Source organism: Diorhabda carinulata, chromosome X (genome assembly GCF_026250575.1).
Source record: "Diorhabda carinulata isolate Delta chromosome X, icDioCari1.1, whole genome shotgun sequence".
Lineage (NCBI taxonomy): Eukaryota > Metazoa > Arthropoda > Insecta > Coleoptera > Chrysomelidae > Diorhabda > Diorhabda carinulata.
This window is the reverse complement of record NC_079472.1, coordinates 12996374-13014353: the sequence shown is the minus strand read 5'-3', so window position 1 is coordinate 13014353 and position 17980 is coordinate 12996374. Positions and strand designations below refer to the sequence as shown.

The 17980-nt window shown below is 32.8% G+C and overlaps 2 protein-coding genes across 3 annotated transcripts in view; one reads left to right on the top strand and one right to left on the bottom strand.

The window, feature by feature from the left end:
- LOC130901256 (ankyrin repeat domain-containing protein 50) overlaps positions 1-12383 on the bottom strand; it is a 23036-nt gene extending 10653 nt beyond the window's left edge. The window contains exons 1-5 of one of the 2 annotated variants that reach the window (XM_057812477.1): positions 12214-12383; positions 6516-8948; positions 1127-1246; positions 925-1014; positions 50-453 (exon numbers count right to left, since the gene is read on the bottom strand). In XM_057812477.1, coding sequence (XP_057668460.1) covers positions 50-453; positions 925-1014; positions 1127-1246; positions 6516-8690 — 2789 coding nt within the window. In that variant the 5' untranslated portion in view covers positions 8691-8948; positions 12214-12383. Of the gene's footprint in view, positions 1-49; positions 454-924; positions 1015-1126; positions 1247-6515; positions 8949-11999 lie in introns of both variants that reach the window. The other variant, XM_057812478.1, reaches the window with a different exon arrangement.
- On the top strand, positions 12363-17980 carry LOC130901257 (uncharacterized). Its single transcript, XM_057812479.1, has 7 exons — positions 12363-12597; positions 13118-13371; positions 13436-13572; positions 15218-15493; positions 15934-16360; positions 17684-17813; positions 17868-17980. Exons 1-7 carry the CDS (start codon positions 12507-12509, stop codon positions 17927-17929), a joined length of 1377 nt encoding a protein of 458 aa, XP_057668462.1. The 5' UTR covers positions 12363-12506; the 3' UTR covers positions 17930-17980.

Below are 17980 nucleotides of genomic sequence, written 5' to 3'. Positions count from 1 at the left end.
AAAATTGAAAATTAAAAAAAAATCGATCATAACCACATGTTAATAGTACCTGTGACCTTCGAAGGACGCCACCAATAACGGCGTCATCCCTTCCTTATCCTTATAATCGACGGTAGCGTTCCTTTCCAATAACGTCGCGACGACATTAGCCCCTGGTGTTCTCGGAGCGCACAAAGCTGCTACCGATAGAGCCGTTCTTCCATCAGCATCGGCGTGATTAATATCGGCTCCGAAATTTAGTAAATGTTCTACAATATCGGCGTGTCCCATATAAGCGGCAGCTATAAGGGCTGTTCGACCTTCGTGGTCGGTTAAATTGACATTAGCTCCATTTTGAAGAAGGATTTTTACTATTTCTTCGTGACCGGACCAAGCGGCGGCTCGTAAGGCGGTTCGATTCTCGGCGTCGACGCTATCAAGACTACAACCATGTTTCACCAACAATTCGACAACCTAAGAAATTAAAATATCATATTTTTGAGATAAAATCGTCCTTTTTCTTATTCCAATTATTTCATATTACGAATTCGTCTATTGACCTAGATCGTGAGGATGGTTTTGTTCTATTATATTAATAGAATGTAAAATTTGGTAGACGCGCCGGGAAAACATTTTCCGAGAACGGCAAAAACTTGTTTTTATAACTTAATTACAATATATTATGGCCGTTTATATAGAAACCATTTGTTTACATTCTAGAACCTAATTAATAATTTTTGTATAAAGTGAATCGATCGAAATAGTGAAAGAAATTTAAATAAATTATAAAGTTAGTGAATAGTTACGTATTAGTGAATAATTTAATGAATAGTTTAGTGCATAGTGTAAAAAATAAATAGTAAGTAAAATAAATTCACCCAATTGTTAAAAACAGTTTAAATTTTATAAGATTTTCTCATTTGTATATTAGATTGTGGACTTTACCTCTGTATGTCCTCCCCAAGCCGCCGCTCTAAGAGGAGTCCAACCATCGACATCTGCTTGATCGGCGTTAGCGCCTGCTTCTAAAAGTACCTGAAACATTTGAAATTCCACAAGTCGACTGTATATAATTATGGATCATATTTAAACTGTAAGATAAGTCACTTCGATATCCAGAATCGAGTCAATGTGATTTTTAACTTACCTTTACTACTTGGGCCTGTCCCAATCTCGCTGCAACGTGAAGCGCAGCTTGACCATGCATATCGTGTATATCGAATAATGGTTCCGGACTCGGCTCACTAGACGTACTAGCCAGTGACAACTATAATTTTAATTAATTTTTATTATCATACAACAAGAAGTTAGATCAAGGGAAGGACGGGATTATATATAAAAAAATCTATTAAATACCCTTCTAAATAGATGCGTTGAGGAAGCTGAATTCCTATGGAAATCATGAGATTTTTTTAATACGAGCGAGCTTTTGATCGGCATTAATCAATCGCCGATACCACCCAGCAGGTAATTGTACCGTAATTTTCGTGTACGTGAGATAGATGAATATAAATTATTGAATGGTCATTGAGATTAAGACACAAGAAATAACCACTAGAGACTAAATCTTGAGAATATGGTGGATGAGGATGCGAAAAGTAGCCTGATACATGGATTTTTAGCATGGAAACATCACAATTGCCTTGTTCTGATGCTATAGAACATTTTTTTTTATCAAAAAAGGTCGTTTTTGTTTTATTTTCTCATTCAATTAACTCAATAAGTTGAAAATCTCAACTTTAGAAACGATTAACCCAAAGAAATGATTGCGGTGTCAGTTCTGGAAGATGTGGTGGATACACGGTTACAAATCTGTACAAATTTCGACACAAATGAAATGGCAGATTCCTGTTAACAAGAAAATTGTTTTGATTTTAGTTAAGTCATATCGTTGAACATACAATTTTGGTAATAGAATGTAAGATTTCAATCCTTTGAAGTATTTATTTATACAAAATTACTGAACCTCTTCGTATATCTGTCTTAGTTAGTCTCTGGTTCTGTATGAACTTAACCTCACATTTAATAATACGAATGAATTATAATTTATGAAAACGACTTACATGATAATATTCACGTCATGGATTAATTAATGCACTATACACAGCCGGCTACCTGACACTTAATATATCGCAAATGTTTGTAAAATACCATGTTAATGATGTTTACGAGGAAAGGAATTTAGAAAATGCGTAACTTGTTAACACCAAATAAAATGACACATAGAATTCCCGAAAACGGTATTCATGTCACTGTTTAAATTAGTCGTGTACAAATATTGAAAAATATCACAAAATTGAGTTAATTTCCAAAGAAATAATTAGCGGATTCGTTAAATAAAAAGGTAATTAACTTTATTTGCATAATATACCGGTTGATTCACTACATCATATTAATTTAGTTGAAGAACTAATTTTTTATTATTATTATTTAAAAATAATTGAGACTTTCCAATACTTTTTACTTTGATTGTAAAATAACTAATAGTTTGGCACATCCACTGACAAGATGAAATAAACACTAATTTTAGGGAAAACTTTGTCTTTTATTAGATGAAAAATCTCCGAATTTACTATATCATTTTCATCGGCAATGTCATCATCATCATCAAGATTAATAATTTGATATATTGCTATATCTTGTAGCTTGTTAAGTTTTTCTTCAACCATTTCGAGTATTCCTTTGTTTTCGAACTCCCACTCCATTCGAATAATTCAATAAAACCCCAGATTCGTTGCTAAATCGTCCTCTATCTATCTACACTCTAAAAGTGTTTAAATCAGAGTAAATTTAGGCTTTTTAATCTTTTAAAAACGTCCCTGCAGTTAACTCTGCTGTTTACGACTGTGGTTCAACAAAGAAAACACCAAAAGTTTGGAAAAAAATTTATTTATTTTTCAGCGTTATCTCCTTTTAGCTCCATACACTTCTCACAGCGATGTCAATAAGTTCAATACCCTTTTTATAATAAGAACTGTCAAGGACCGCCTAGGAACAGAAAGTAATCCGAGGGTGCTAAATCTGACGAATAGGGTGGATGGGGTAGCAATTCATACTTTAATTCATCAATTTTGGCCATTGCAATATCAGATATGTTAGCTGGCGCATTGTCTTGATGAAACAACACTTTCTTCTTAGCCAAATTCGGCCGTTTTTGCTTAATTGCTTCCCTGAAACGTTGCATACATGCCATAACATGATTTAGTGAAACAGTCTTTCAGAAACTGGTGAATGATGGCTGCTCTTAGCAGTGCCCGGTCACTCGAAATAGAAGAAACCAAAACCTAGTTGCAACACTTTCTTCTTAGTTAAAAGCGAGTGTATTTGCTTAATTTCTTCGCTTGCAATAAGTTCGTATAATACTCGACGTTGATAGTTTTTCCATTTTCAAGCTAGTCAATGAAAATTATCTCGCGCGCATCCCCAAACAACCGCCGCCATGACGTTGCCTTCAGATGGAACGGTTTTTGACTTCTTTGGAGCCGGTTCTTCCTTTTCAATCGATTACTTTGATTTTGCGCAAACGCGGCACCCATCTTGAAATGCCTACTATGTCTGCTAGCTCGCGAACTTTCATTCCGATTTAAAAAATCATTTTCGCATTTAAGAGCAACTTTGCCATTCCAACAATGAAAAATTATCTAAAAATTTTCTACATTTGACAATCTAAATGTGGAGTTTTTTATTTGGAACGTATTGCTTAAGAGACGATTTAACGAGTTCAATGGAATCGAGATCGGGGTAATAAGGTGGCGATATCAAAGTATTGTTACCATGTTTTTAAAATTATGTCCGCTAATATAATTACTTACCATTATTTTATTTCGTGTTTCAAGGATGAGGATATGTTAAGACATTTTTAGTACTTCAAAAAGTCATGAAAATGTCGGTTTTTTTATCTGATCAGAATTCGATAATTCAAAGTGTTTTGATATCGATCAAGTCATCTTTCCAATACAATCTGACGTGCGAATCTTCCCCGAAATACTCAGGTGATTTCGAAAATATATATTTTCAAAATCGTCGAGACATAATAGACGCGGTATTACCAAAATGGCTGACCACTTGGGACAGCATCTTTTTTTTTATTTTCGTTATTAATTATGTCATTAAATCGATGTATTATTCAATTTATGAAGTCGTTGAGACATTTCAGAAAATTACAATTAAATAAAACGAGGGGCGGTACCGAGATGCAAATTATTAAAATTATCTGTCGGATCTAAACGACTGGGTTAATTGAATACAATTATTGTATAATTAAATCAATTAAACATAAAAAGACACACACACGCAGGCGAATATTTGTTATTGTTTAATAAATATTAATAAAAATTAACCTTCGCACATTTATGCACAACGACCTTCGATTTAAATATTATTATGGACTTGTAAATCTTAAAATTACGAGCTGCGAATAAAGATTTATCACACAAAAATATAAAAAAAAAAAAAAGAAATAAGAGATTGGTCTGTTGACAGGAAACGCAATAAACAGACAGATAGAATACTGATAAGTAGCAATGACATTGATATTGAGTTCAAATGAAACAATAATATTTTGAAACGAAATGTTTGGATACGATTTTAGAAATTGGAAGATCCAATAATCCAGCTGGAATCAAACTTTGTTAATGAAACAAGAATAATGTTGAAAATATTAAAAATACTAGGATTGCTACTTAAATATTGAGATATGGCAACATTGATTTCAATATGTCAAATGTGACATTGTCATTATAAAGTGACAACCGGAGCGTAACGTCACAGAAGTCATATTATTACCCTACTTTCAAAACAAAGTTTTTGAGGTAAGCACGTATAGTGTTTTTGTACCAGAAGGTTTTTTATCAAAATTTGTCAAAGAAGTTACAAATAAATCGTCAACGCAGTTAAAACTTTGTTTGGAAAGGGATCCCTGTCTTGCGCTAACAATGGCGGTGTGTGTGACGTCAGCACTCCTGTGTTTTAAATGTGGAACGTATTCAGAACGTGTTGTCATACGACTTTGAACATTTTCGTCCAATGTTTTTCTATGACTTTCGAATAGAAGTGCCATCTTCTGCAGACAAAAACTTCAAAATAAGTAATTTTTTTGGCTTGAGGAACATACTACCAAGCCGAAGTAAATAAGTAGATGTTTGATAATCAATCCATGTCATAGAAACACAGTAATCTCAATCTACTCACACAGTAGAACTGTCATACAAGCCATAACGTGCTTTAGGTTTGTACTAGACTGTAAAACAGTCCTTTCAAAAACTACTCGCGAAAGAAGAAACCAAAACCTAGTTGCAACACTTCCTTCTTAGCCAAATTCGGCCGTTTTTGCTTGATTTCATCGCTGAAACGTCGCATACAAGCCATAACGTGATTTAGTGAAACAGTCTTTCAAAAACTGCTGATTGAAGGCTGCTCGATGCAGTGCGCGGTCACTCGAAAAAGAAGAAACCAAAACCTAGTTGCAACACTTCCTTCTTAGCCAAATTCGGCCGTATTTGGTTGATTTCATCGCTGAAACGTCGCATACAAGCCATAACGTGATTTAGTGAAACAGTCTTTCAAAAACTGCTGATTGAAGGCTGCTCGATGCAGTGCGCGGTCACTCGAAAAAGAAGAAACCAAAACCTAGTTGCAACACTTCCTTGTTAGCCAAATTCGGCCGTATTTGGTTGATTTCATCGCTGAAACATCGCATACAAGCCATAACGTGATTTAGTGAAACAGTCTTTCAAAAACTGCTGATTGAAGGCTGCGCGTTTCAGTACTCGGTCACTCGCGAAAGAAGAAACCAAAACCTAGTTGCAACACTTCCTTCTTAGCCAAATTCGGCCGTATTTGGTTGATTTCATCGCTGAAACGTCGCAATAAGATCGCATACTACTCGTCGTTGATAGATTTTTCTTTTTCAATGAGAATTATCCCGCGCGCATTCCATAAAACCGACGCCATGACGTTGTCTTCAGATGAAACGGTTTTTTACTTCTGTTGAACTGGTTCTTCCTTTTCAGTCGATTGTTTTGATTGTTCTTTCATCCATGGTTAGGAAACGGTTAATATGCGATATACCCCACTAATAAGTCTGCTATTTTTTTTCAACATTTCTGGAGTATTTGGTGAACCACTGCGATGCTGTTCTTCATAGATCGTACGGCCTCGTTTAAACTCTTCTATCCAACGTGGCGTCTTCTAACTTGAAACATATGCTGTACAGATTGTGTATTTTCTAATACAGTGGTATTTTTGAAGCAACTACCTCCATCTCTAGGTCAGCCAGGTACTTGGATCTCGTATTTTGATATACAGAAATTGAGACGAAATGTATATTTAAAAAGTTATCAATAATTTAACAAGAAAAACATGTGAAGATTTAAGGAATTGTCTTGATTTTAGGTCTCTTTGCTGTAAAATAATTTGAAACCTCCCAAATAGGTTGAAATTAAATTTTTTACATGTTTTAAAAAATAATTACTAATCAGAAGACAATTTATCAAAAATAAAACAGATTTTAAAGAAATTTTTGATGTTATATTCACCTGACTTTCGTAATCGCAGCCATCAACATCGGCCTGTTCCACCGCCCCCGCTTCCAGTAGTAACTTCAACACTTTTTGATCGGTAGGTAAAAAAGCGCCGAAATTAACACCGGCCATTTCGTTACCTTCCAAAAGACATTCTTCCACGTTACATCCACTGTTAATTAACCAAAGAACCGTCAAAGTATGAACGTCCAAACTAATTTTATTCGAATCTTGCGAAGGATTTATATTCAAATCGTTGTTTTCCACTTTAACTTGCTGTTTACTCTTTCTGTGTTTCTTTATTTCGGCGTAAATGGGATTCTTATCGGAAACCGGACTTTTGACGTTAATATTCTCGTATTGTTGTTCCAATTTAGTCAAACTCAAATCAAACTGACAATCGTCGAGATTGTTCTGACTAGTCTCAGTTTCAACGAAACTGGTCTCCAAATTATCGACATCGAGACTTAATTCCCTTTCGTAATTTTTCGTTAATTCTTGTAGGGCTTTCAAATCCGAATAAATTTCCGTCGACGTTTTCTCTAAACTATTTTCGCCTTGTGACAACGCAACGTTCTTCTCTTGGGTCAATTTACACATCAGCGTAGGACATTTTTGATTTTGTTTGTCCGATAAATATTGTTCGGTTCTAGTTAAATGGAAAGCGTAATCGTATATCTCCTGATTATTCAATACTTTAGCGTGTAAAGTATAGTACATAGCAAGGATACAATGTCCTTGGAAAATGTTACACAGATATTTTTGAGTACAATGTTTTATATCTAATAACCATTCGGCGAACGAGTGATGGAATAATCTTATTGTACCCCCTTTCGAAACCACCACCACTCTCCTTAACAGCTGATATCTTTTTTTAAAATCCTCCGCGGTTATCTTAGGATTATAAACTTTGATGATGTCGTATAAAAGAGCGTCGTTTAGAGCGCATTTAGCCGCCAATATGACGTTCAATAGCGGTTGGACTTTAGCGAATTGTCTTCGGTTGAATAACCTCTGACATAACCACAAATATAAACCGTTCAAAGTACCAGGTATTTCTCGCACTTCTCTAAGCACTATGAAATTATCCGACACGCCGTCCAACACTTTTTCTAAATATAAAAAGCAACCGTTGCTTTTTATGTGTAGTTGATTGAGCATCTCGGCCGTGTCTCTACTTATGTGTTGTCGCAGACTGTTCTCTTGGTCTAACCGAGCTAGAATGTACTGCTGCACGTCGCGCACCACTTGAGATTTACGTAAATCGTCCAAACTCAATTTCCTAAAACCGGTAAACATTTTCGCGATGCTTTTAGATTGTTTCCTAGCCGTACAAACTAATAACAACCATTGGGGGAACAGGTGATGGTGATTCGCTAATAATTCCGCTATAGTTTTACTTTGCGACGTCCTTTCGCGTGGTTTGCACCTAGTGAGCGTCGAATTCGAATAAACGAATGAATGTTCGTCGATGGAATCGATGATGATGAATAGAGAAGTCTTCGGAGGGTCTATTTCGAGTAGAGGAAATAGTAGAGCTCTCTTAAGGCAATCGTCCGGATTTAGTTCTATGTTTTTAGCTCTAAGAGCTATCTGGATTTCGGGATCCGATTTTAGTTTTTCCAAATAAGCGTCCGCTATAACGGTGCGTGGGTTTATCGGTAAACTTGGTATAGGAGGAGTTTCTTGGATTTTCTTCGATTCTAAACACGGCGATACGAGATTTTCCGAATAGACGTTACAGTATAAATTTTCTTGAGGTAAATTGCAATTTTCCGAAAGGTTTTGTTCGTACGAAATATTTTTAACGAATTTAGGGTCTTCCGATTTTTGTACGTCTTGAGCTAATTTTCGTCTTATGCTGCGCTCTTTGTGACTTTCGGTGGAATGATTCAAAATCTGTGTTACTAGAGATCTCACGAACTCGCTTAAAGACAAACTCTTTTCGTTATGACCTTGAAGGAAATGATAACATAATAGGCGTCTATTTAAGGCCCTCTGTTGTCTACTAGCCGGTCCTTGGGAAGGCCAACATAATTCGGAGCAAAAGGTCGTTTTACCACATCCTGGACCCCCTAATAATAATGCACCGCAAGTTTTCGAAACTGGTCTCTGGTCCAAACAGTGCGCCAATTTCTGGAACGCCCATTCCCTGCAGTAAAACTTCTTCTTGTCTTCTTGGACCGCCATATTCGAATGTAGTACCACAAAAAAAATATATGTACAATACTTATTTGTCTTTAAAAGGACGTTGAATTCAATCTTCTTCTTTTTTTATACAGTCTTAATGTTTCTGTTACGTATTTCATATAAACTAACAGATTAGATCCTGAGAAACTACATTGTTAGAGGACTATTTCACCTACTGATGCAAGCTCTGTAGTATTTTTTAATTTGACTTAGGTGCCGATGACGTTTTGCCATGGTATATACCGTGATGTAATAGATCTGTAAAAAATTAGATTACATAGCATCATATCGTCCTCATTCCGTGGATTGCAAAAGAAAATTCTTTCAAAAATTAAAAAGAAAACTAAGAATATCAAAATTTTAAAAACCTTTCATTTGGTGAACAAAACCGACCATGTAGTTACCTCTAAACCTTATAAGTCATATTTTTAAGCAAACTAAGGTCAGTCACTGACACACTGTATAGCTTGGTCATAATAACTCCTTCAGCGAATTGCAAAAAAAAACTCTTCTAAAAGCTTCCAGCAAATGACTAAGCATTATAAAATGGTGAAAACCTTCCATTTTGTAAACAAAACCAACCATATTGTTATTTTTAAACCTTAGAAGTCACAATTTTAAGCAAACTCTGGACAAGATTTGTTATATTTCAGTGACACACTGTATAGCTTGGTCATAATGACTCCTTCGACGAATTGCAAAAGAAAACTCTTCTAAAAACTGCCTAATGCCAAATGACTAAGCAATACAAAATGGTAAAAACCTTCCGTTTGTTAAACAAAACCGACCATATTGTTATCTATAAACCTTATAAGTCACAATATTAAGGAAACTATAGATTTGGTTGCTCATTTTTTAGTGATACACTGTATAGAATATATAATATAGCATCATATTGACTAATCCAGTGGATTGCAAAAGAAAACTCTTCTAAAATCTGTCAGAAAATGACTAAACATTACAAAATGGTAAAAACCTTCCATTTGACATATAAAACCGACCATATTGTTATTTATAAACCTTATAAGTCACAATATTAAGAAACCTATCGAGTTTTTGGTCATTTTTTAGGGACACACTGTATAGCATATATAATATAACATCATATTGACTAATTTAGTGGATTGCAAAAGAAAACTCTTCTGAAATCTGTCAGAAAATAAGATTACAAAATAGTGAAAACCTTCCATTTGGTAAACAAAACTGACCATATTGTTACCTCTAAACCTTAGAAGTCACAATTTTAAGAAAACTCTGGACACCGTTGGTCATATTTCAATGACACACTGTATAATTTTGTCATAATGACTCCTTCAGTGAATATTTCAATCCTATAAGTGAAAGTTATACTTGAAGACAGAAGAAATGTTAGACCAAGAAAGAATTAGTTATTGAATTTGATTTGTGGCAGTCTCGCATCAAGAATTAAACGATTTGCAGAAAAATATGTACCAAAAAAAAATTATATTGTATTTGGTAGCTCCATAGCTGAATACATTCCAGTATTACCTAGATATTGACAAAAGGAAGTTGTAGCCTGCTTTTGGCACCTTGTTTCAAGCTACTACAGTCTGCAGAGGGAAATCCAAATTAGTGAGTCTCTTCCCCATCATGCAATGGCTACAAAGTCAGCTACTGTTGACGGGTAATCTTTGATTTAAAATAAATCTTTACATATCTACCATAATATACAAGATCACCATCATAGTTTAACCAACAATCCAGCTTTTACACTGGCTTCAGTGGTCTCCCCTGAGGTTTACTGATAACCAGTCTTTCTTCCTTTGCTATTCAATCATTGTATGACTGTTTTTCCTTCCCCAAAATCGGAAACTTCGTTGAACGATTGAGTATATCCAAATAACTATGATGAGGGAGTTGTTGTAAATTCCAGTCAAAGACTTGCTGCACTGCTTGAAAAAACTGCTGGGTCACTTTGACTTTTTCACCGAATAATTTTATAAAAAGGAATTTGTAAGCACCATTACTTAATTATTAGATCTCTTATAACAGAAAAACATATATTCCAATGTTCATCATGGCATATAGTCAGTGGAATTGTTTTTTTTTCTCTTTAGTTAGAAGTTTTAATGTCTATCGTCTTTGATGATATGTTACATTTATTATACTACTGGTAACCAATCTTTCTTCATTTGCTATTTAATCATCATACAGTCTATTAACATGATTTTTTCCCATATTTTTCTTCTAGTTCTAGTCCATGTGATTCAATTTGGAACATAACGTGTCATTATGATATGATTATTGCTAAGAAACTTTGTTTTTCGCAAAGTTTACAGACTAAATTTGATTTGATTTTTTTTTATAAAAATTGATCATTTTGTTCATATTTTACATACCTAAATATTCAATTTTCACACTATCTAAGGTAGAACTGTGATTAAATAAGAATTAACTACATAAAAATTTCTAAAAATTGCATACAATTAACAAATATCTTTATAGACACTTCAATTTAGATATTCACCGAGTCAAGCTAACAACTATGAATAACTGGAAAGATTATTTATCATTCATAAATAAATTTTAATCATTATTTAACTCCTGTGAAACATAACCATGATAATAGTGAGAGTGAATTTCTATTGTGCTTAAATTGTAGTCATTGTGAACTGTTTTGTGTATTTTTCACTTTTTATAATGATAATTACTTTCACCCTTAATTTGATCGAATATTTTTGCTAGTCTCACACTTTCGTGGATTTAAATACATTTTGATTTAAAATCGGGATATTTAAAAAAAAACTCCCTGATTTGGACAAATAAAATAAAGTACCAAGCCATAGATGAATTAAAGTTAATTAGTATTTTTAAATTTCAAGTTCTATCTAATTAGACAGGTAATATAAATATATATTACGTTATCTTTCAGAAATCGATTATATACTGCTCAGTATGCTACAAAAATTATTTATAACTTCATATATTATATTATCTAACTTATAGATTAAATATTTACAATAATATGTATGATTTATTAATAATTAGAAGCTATTGTAAAAATATAATACCAGCGATAATCTGCTTTCATTAATAAAAAATTAATGAAACACTGAAACATTTTCAATGAAAAAACAACACAAGATATGAAATTTGAATATTTTTAGGTCAATATGACTCATCACGTAAGGAAAAGGTTACTTTGCGGCAAATAAAAACATTCGTGTTAATTAATATGTTTCCCAAAACAGTAAGCTTACTTAAACTGGTAACCACTGAAGGACTGGAAATCTAAACTAAAAGATTTACGCTACCCAGCTCGAGAAGAAAAACAAAACTAAAACTCACACTCAGCTATTTTTGCAGAACTTCCGTGACGATAACAGATTTCAGTGCTCGGTGTTTTCATTGTAAATAGAATAAGTAAATAAATTCTGTCCATTTAACGTAAATATAATCTAAAAATAACTTCGACTTGTCTTGCAGTTGTAGGTGAAGATACACAACACCCACACCAAGCGAATGCAATCAAATAAACTTAATCGAAGTATCTAAGACTTACCTAAATAACATATATATAGGTCATGTGAACACAAAAAAACACCAATAAATCACAGTATTTTTAGGAAAATTAGTACTTTTACTTTAGATTGTTTTATTATTTCATGGTTATGACAAAATTCACTGTCAATGTTTACTAGTCAAGTTCACCGCTAGATGCCGCTTTGGACGTAATATTTTGACAAGATCAGCGGGACTTTTAATTTTGTCATATTAGTTAATCAAAATTTCAAGTAAAGTGACTTAAATTTTGGAAATATTCACGGAAATTCTAATAATTAATATCTGATTAAAATGACTTGTGCGAGATGTGGTTGTGGTGTTTATAGAGCCGAGGATCAAATTATTATGACCAAAGTGTGGCACAAATGTTGTTTTCGATGCGGTGAGTTTATCAATAACATTTATTTAAAAATTATATTCAATAATCTTGTGAAATTAGCAATAACTAAATCAATATATTATGATAACTTTTCACCTTTATCAAAATATGTAGACAAAATAAATCCATTAAACGAATACAAAAGAAGTATTCTTCATTATATTGAATGATAGTAATCTTATTGTCTACTAGATGTCAGGAAGACCTATGTATGAAAATTTATTAATTTGAAATTTAGTTTAAGCATGAGCTATTTATTAAAAATTGTTACAATTTTTGAATTTTTACAATTATATGGTTATTGTATTTAAATGATTTGTTAACACTAGTTATTTTTATTGTAATATATATGAATCAACAGGTTATTTCATAATTTAATTTACAATAATTTTAATTTATTTTTAAGACATCTTTTGAGAGAAATTGTAACTACATTCTGTCAAATATTGTTGATGTAAATAGATTTCAAAAATAGTTGTCAATATTCCGTTTTATTTCAAAATTTTGTAGTAAACTTTTTCAGGTAATTGTAATTGTTTATTGAATAAATATTCGGCTAGACTTTTTCAAGGAGATATATTTTGTGACCGCTGTTATGGTATGATAATTGATGATTTAGAATCATTTTCTCAGCCAGTACACAAAACTTGTCGAGTAGTTTCTTCGCCAAATTGTATTTGTGCAAAAGAAGATACCGGGCATTTAAAAAATACGGTTCCCGCACCAACTTTCAATTATTGTAAAAAATACGATATACATATACCATCGGATTTAAAGGTGATTTAAGTATTAAAGTTTTGTGATTTGTGTCGAATTTGTTTTTTTTTAATTGTGTTTCCAGAATATTTCATCAAAGGCTATTAAATCTTGTAGTTGTTTACCCGATCTCAATAAAGACAAGTCGTATTGTTTTGCTTTCCCAATTCCAAGAGAGGTAGCAAATTACTACAACAGAATTAATATGAGAAGGAGACAGGGGTAAGTTTGATATTAATTATGAAATATTATTATTTAATTACTTTTTTGAATTATTTTTCTTATTAATATGATAATTTGGGATAAATTTATTAGTTTCGATTACGGAAAATGTTAGTACTGGAAAATTTCATTTTTGTTTAAGTTTGAATTGAAGCAAACATGACGTCATAAACATAACCTCAAAATGCAAAACTTCTCTCTTTGTTTCACACTGTACCGATTGATTTTAATTTTATAGACGGTTTACGTAAATGAGTCAAGATTGAAGCGATACTAGATTTTCAATTTAAAGCACTAGATGGGTCTGGTAACATAAATAGATATCAATTCGGTAAAAATGACGCGATTTTTTTGCAAAAAATATTGTTAAATATAAATAAAAACTGGAGTTTTTGAAAAAAATCACAAACTACAAAAAATGTAAAAAAACACAGCAAGAAGCAGCAAAATAAAAAAGAATTAATTAAAATTGAAGTATACAATACAATTTATATACAAGGTGATGTCATAAACATAACTTCGAAATGGGAAACATTTCTCTATGTTTCAAGCTCTGACATAAATAGATATCAATTCGGTAAAAATGACGCGATTTTGTTGTAAAAAATATTGTTAATTATAAATAAAAACAAGAATTTTTTTTTAAAAAATCCCAAAACTACAATAGAGACTTTAAGATATCAAAAAATGTAAAAAATGCACAGTAAGAAGCAGCAAAATAAAAAAGAATTAATTAAAATGAAGTGTACAATTCAATTCTCTATGTTTCAAGCTGTCGGATGATTTTTATTTTATAGACGGTTTACGTGAATGAGACAAGATTGTATTTTCAGTTTAAAGCACTAAATGGGTCTGGTAGCATAAATAGATATCGATTCGGTAAAAATGACGCGATTTTTTTGCAAAAAATATTGTTAATTATAAATAAAAAATGGAATTTTTGAAAAAAATCACAAACTACAAAAAATGTAAAAAAAACACAGTAAGAAGTAGCAAAATAAAAAAGAATGAATTAAAATTGAAGTATACAATTCAATTTATATACAAGGTAATGTCATAAACATAACCTCGAAATGGGAAACATTTCTCTATGTTTCAAGCTCTGTCGGCTGATATTTATTTTATAGACGGTTTACGTAAATGAGACAAGATTGTATTTTCAGTTTAAAGCACTAAATGGGCCTGGTAACATAAATATAGATATCAATTCGGTAAAAATGACGCGTTTTTGTCGTAAAAAATATTGTTAATTATAAATAAAAACAAGAATTTTAAAAAAAAATCACAAAACTACAATAGAGACTTTAAAATATCAAAAAATGTAAAAAAAACACAGTAAGAAGCAGCAAAATAAAAAAGAATTAATTAAAATTGAAGTATACAATTCAATTTATATACAAGGTGATGTCATAAACATAAACTCGAAATGGGAAACATTTCTCTATGTTTCAAGCTTTGTCGGCTGATTTTTATTTTATAGACGGTTTACGTAAATGAGACAAGATTGTATTTTCATTTTAAAGCACTAAATGGGTCTGGTAGCATAAATAGATATCGATTTGGTAAAAATGACGAGAAAGTGAATAATTTTTATATTGGTAACGCGATGATTCTGCTTAGAGAAGCTTAATATTTCTCATTTCAGTAATCCCAAACATCTTTATGCCGAAGATAGACCTGAAACGTCTCCCAGACGTACAGAAATGGGTCCTTGCATTACTATACGCACTGTATCTCCTTCAAGAAAACATCGTTCTTCTAAATATCGTGGACATTGCCCTGAAAACAATCAGGATTACATTGCTAGATGTTGTTGCAAACAAACTCCAGAAAATTATTGTTGTTGCGTGAACGACACGTCGCGATTTCCTAAACAGGAGTGTACTTGTTGTCATATACGCGGATGTTCACCAAATAGAAGGTATAATGTTATCATTATCGCGTGTTTATGGCTGAATTTTGTAAAAATGGTGTTTTGATAACGATAATAATCAAGTATTGATACTAAATCGACAGTATACAAAATCTGATTGTTAAATAACGAGAAGGAGTTCGTTCTTCAGTCAATTTTTTAACTTATAGCCACTCTATTCACCGGATCTATCGCCCCATGATTTTTTTTCCTTCCACAAACTGAAAACTTCGTAATTTGAAACGATTAATATTATCCATAGAACTATGAGGGTGCGTGGTTGATTTCAATCGAAGACTTGCTGCAAGGCGAATGTCTTTCAATGTTCATCGTGGCATATAGTCCGTGGAATTGTTTTTTTTTTGCTTATATTTCTTAAGGGATATAAATGCAACATACAGAATAGCCTAGTAGGTAAATCTCAGGAGCTAAATAATTTTCATTTCAAGGACGACGTCTCCTCCAAGAAAAAGTCCACCTGAACATTGTCCCCGTTGTTGTTCTGAATACTCTAAAAATTTCAATCGTCCCCCGATTCATCGTAGACCATCTAGCGATCCCGATTTCACCGATAATAAAATACACATTTGTTATACCGATTGTCCCAAAAACAGGGAATCAAATAAATGTTGTAAATGTCGTTATCATAATCAGGATTACGTAGACAGTTATCATCATTCGGATCATTCGGAAGACGTTAATGATCGCACCGCCCTCGGTCCCATATGTGCTTGTCCCATTCACGATAATAGTAATCGCGAAAAATCTGATAAAGGGATGCAGAACTGCGTTTGCGGCAAACTGAATCCTTGCAATTGCAAAATTAGTCGGATCAGGGACGAATGTACATCTATATGTATCAGATGTAATCGAAAGGTAAGTTTTCAATAATTTTTTCTCAGATTATTTTTGTACTTTATACGTGAACCGCGTTTATATGACGTAATAATTTAATTTACTGGACAGGTGTAAACGATGAAAATTATGAGAGATATTTGTCAAAATTTTCGTTAAGTTTCGATGGTATTATAGAAATTTCTCGAAAATTCTGAATAATTTATGGAATTTTGGATCTTTTTCGAAAAATCCTCGCAATTACACTGTCTGACGCGCGTTTCGTTAACGAAGTTATCGTCTTCAGAGACTCAAGGAAAACTAAAACCTATTAACTTCCTCGCGAAATTTTACATTAATTCCTCAACTAATAAACTATAGAATGGACTATAAGTAATAGCCCTTTGCCTTTATTAAAACTGTTTTTACATTTAACAAACTCATTGCTTTCAAAATCATCCAACAATTTATTATCGGATACCTTCTTTGAAAATTTTACGTCATTTATGACTTTAAACGATTATAAATGAGCTAGTGCTCTTTAAACCGGAATTTGATCGATGTCTTGGTCTGCCCAACATAATTCTTGTCACATTCATTACATTTAATTTCATGTACGAGGATTGCTAGTTTTGAGATATGGCAACACCGATGTGAATATGACAAATCTATGGATCTACGCATTTGAACTCGAAACTGAACAAAAATTGACTGCATTGAAGCATTTCGAACCAAATGGATATAAATGGAAATACCTGGACGTATCGCCGCTGTCCCATTAGATCAACGTATGACGGTGAATTCTGAATGGTACATCAGCATTTTTTTTGCCAGAAGTGTTTGAAAACATCAGGAAAACCAATCACAGAAGGTAAATCATTCTCCATCAATGCGGGCTCCCGCATATCGGTTTCAAACATTCTAAACAGTCAAAATATGGAATTGATGGATCATCCGCCGTACAGGCTTTGTTTGGCACCTAATGATTCCTTCTTATTACCTCAGATTAAAAATAAACTGCGATGTTAACAATTTTCTACACTTGAAGAAGCGGTTGATGCGTTCAAATCACATGATTTGGAAGTAGCTCAATCGGAATGGAAAAAATGGTTCCAAAGCATGCGGATTGATCTTGATGGATAGTATTTTGAAAAACAATAAAATCTTAGACAAACAAAGTAGCAACCCTCGTACCACTCTTTTCCAAATCTTGTATTTCATCCTAATAGATGTTTCGCCACTTTTCTTTTATTAGGTATAACATAACCTCAAACATGGATAAATATTTTCGGAGTACGTTTTCTTTGAGTAATTTTTGTTTGATTATACTGGAACGCATCTTCATATTACCAATCGATGTTTAAGGTGTATGCTGCTGAAAAAATATGTATATCTAGTGGTCCATTTCATACGAGCTGTTTTTCATGTTATTGTTGTCATAAATTGTTGGACGTTAAAAACGTTTACGAGCACAAAGGCGAAATATACTGTAAAAGTAAGTATTGTATCGTACATATTGAGACAAAACAGAAAGTATTTAATTTTTTAGATTGTTATAACAATTTTACGGGCAATCAGTATTACGGATACGGAGTTTCACAATGCTTTTAAATTTCATTGTTTTGTTAGAACCATGATAAATAAAATTATATCAAAAAAAAC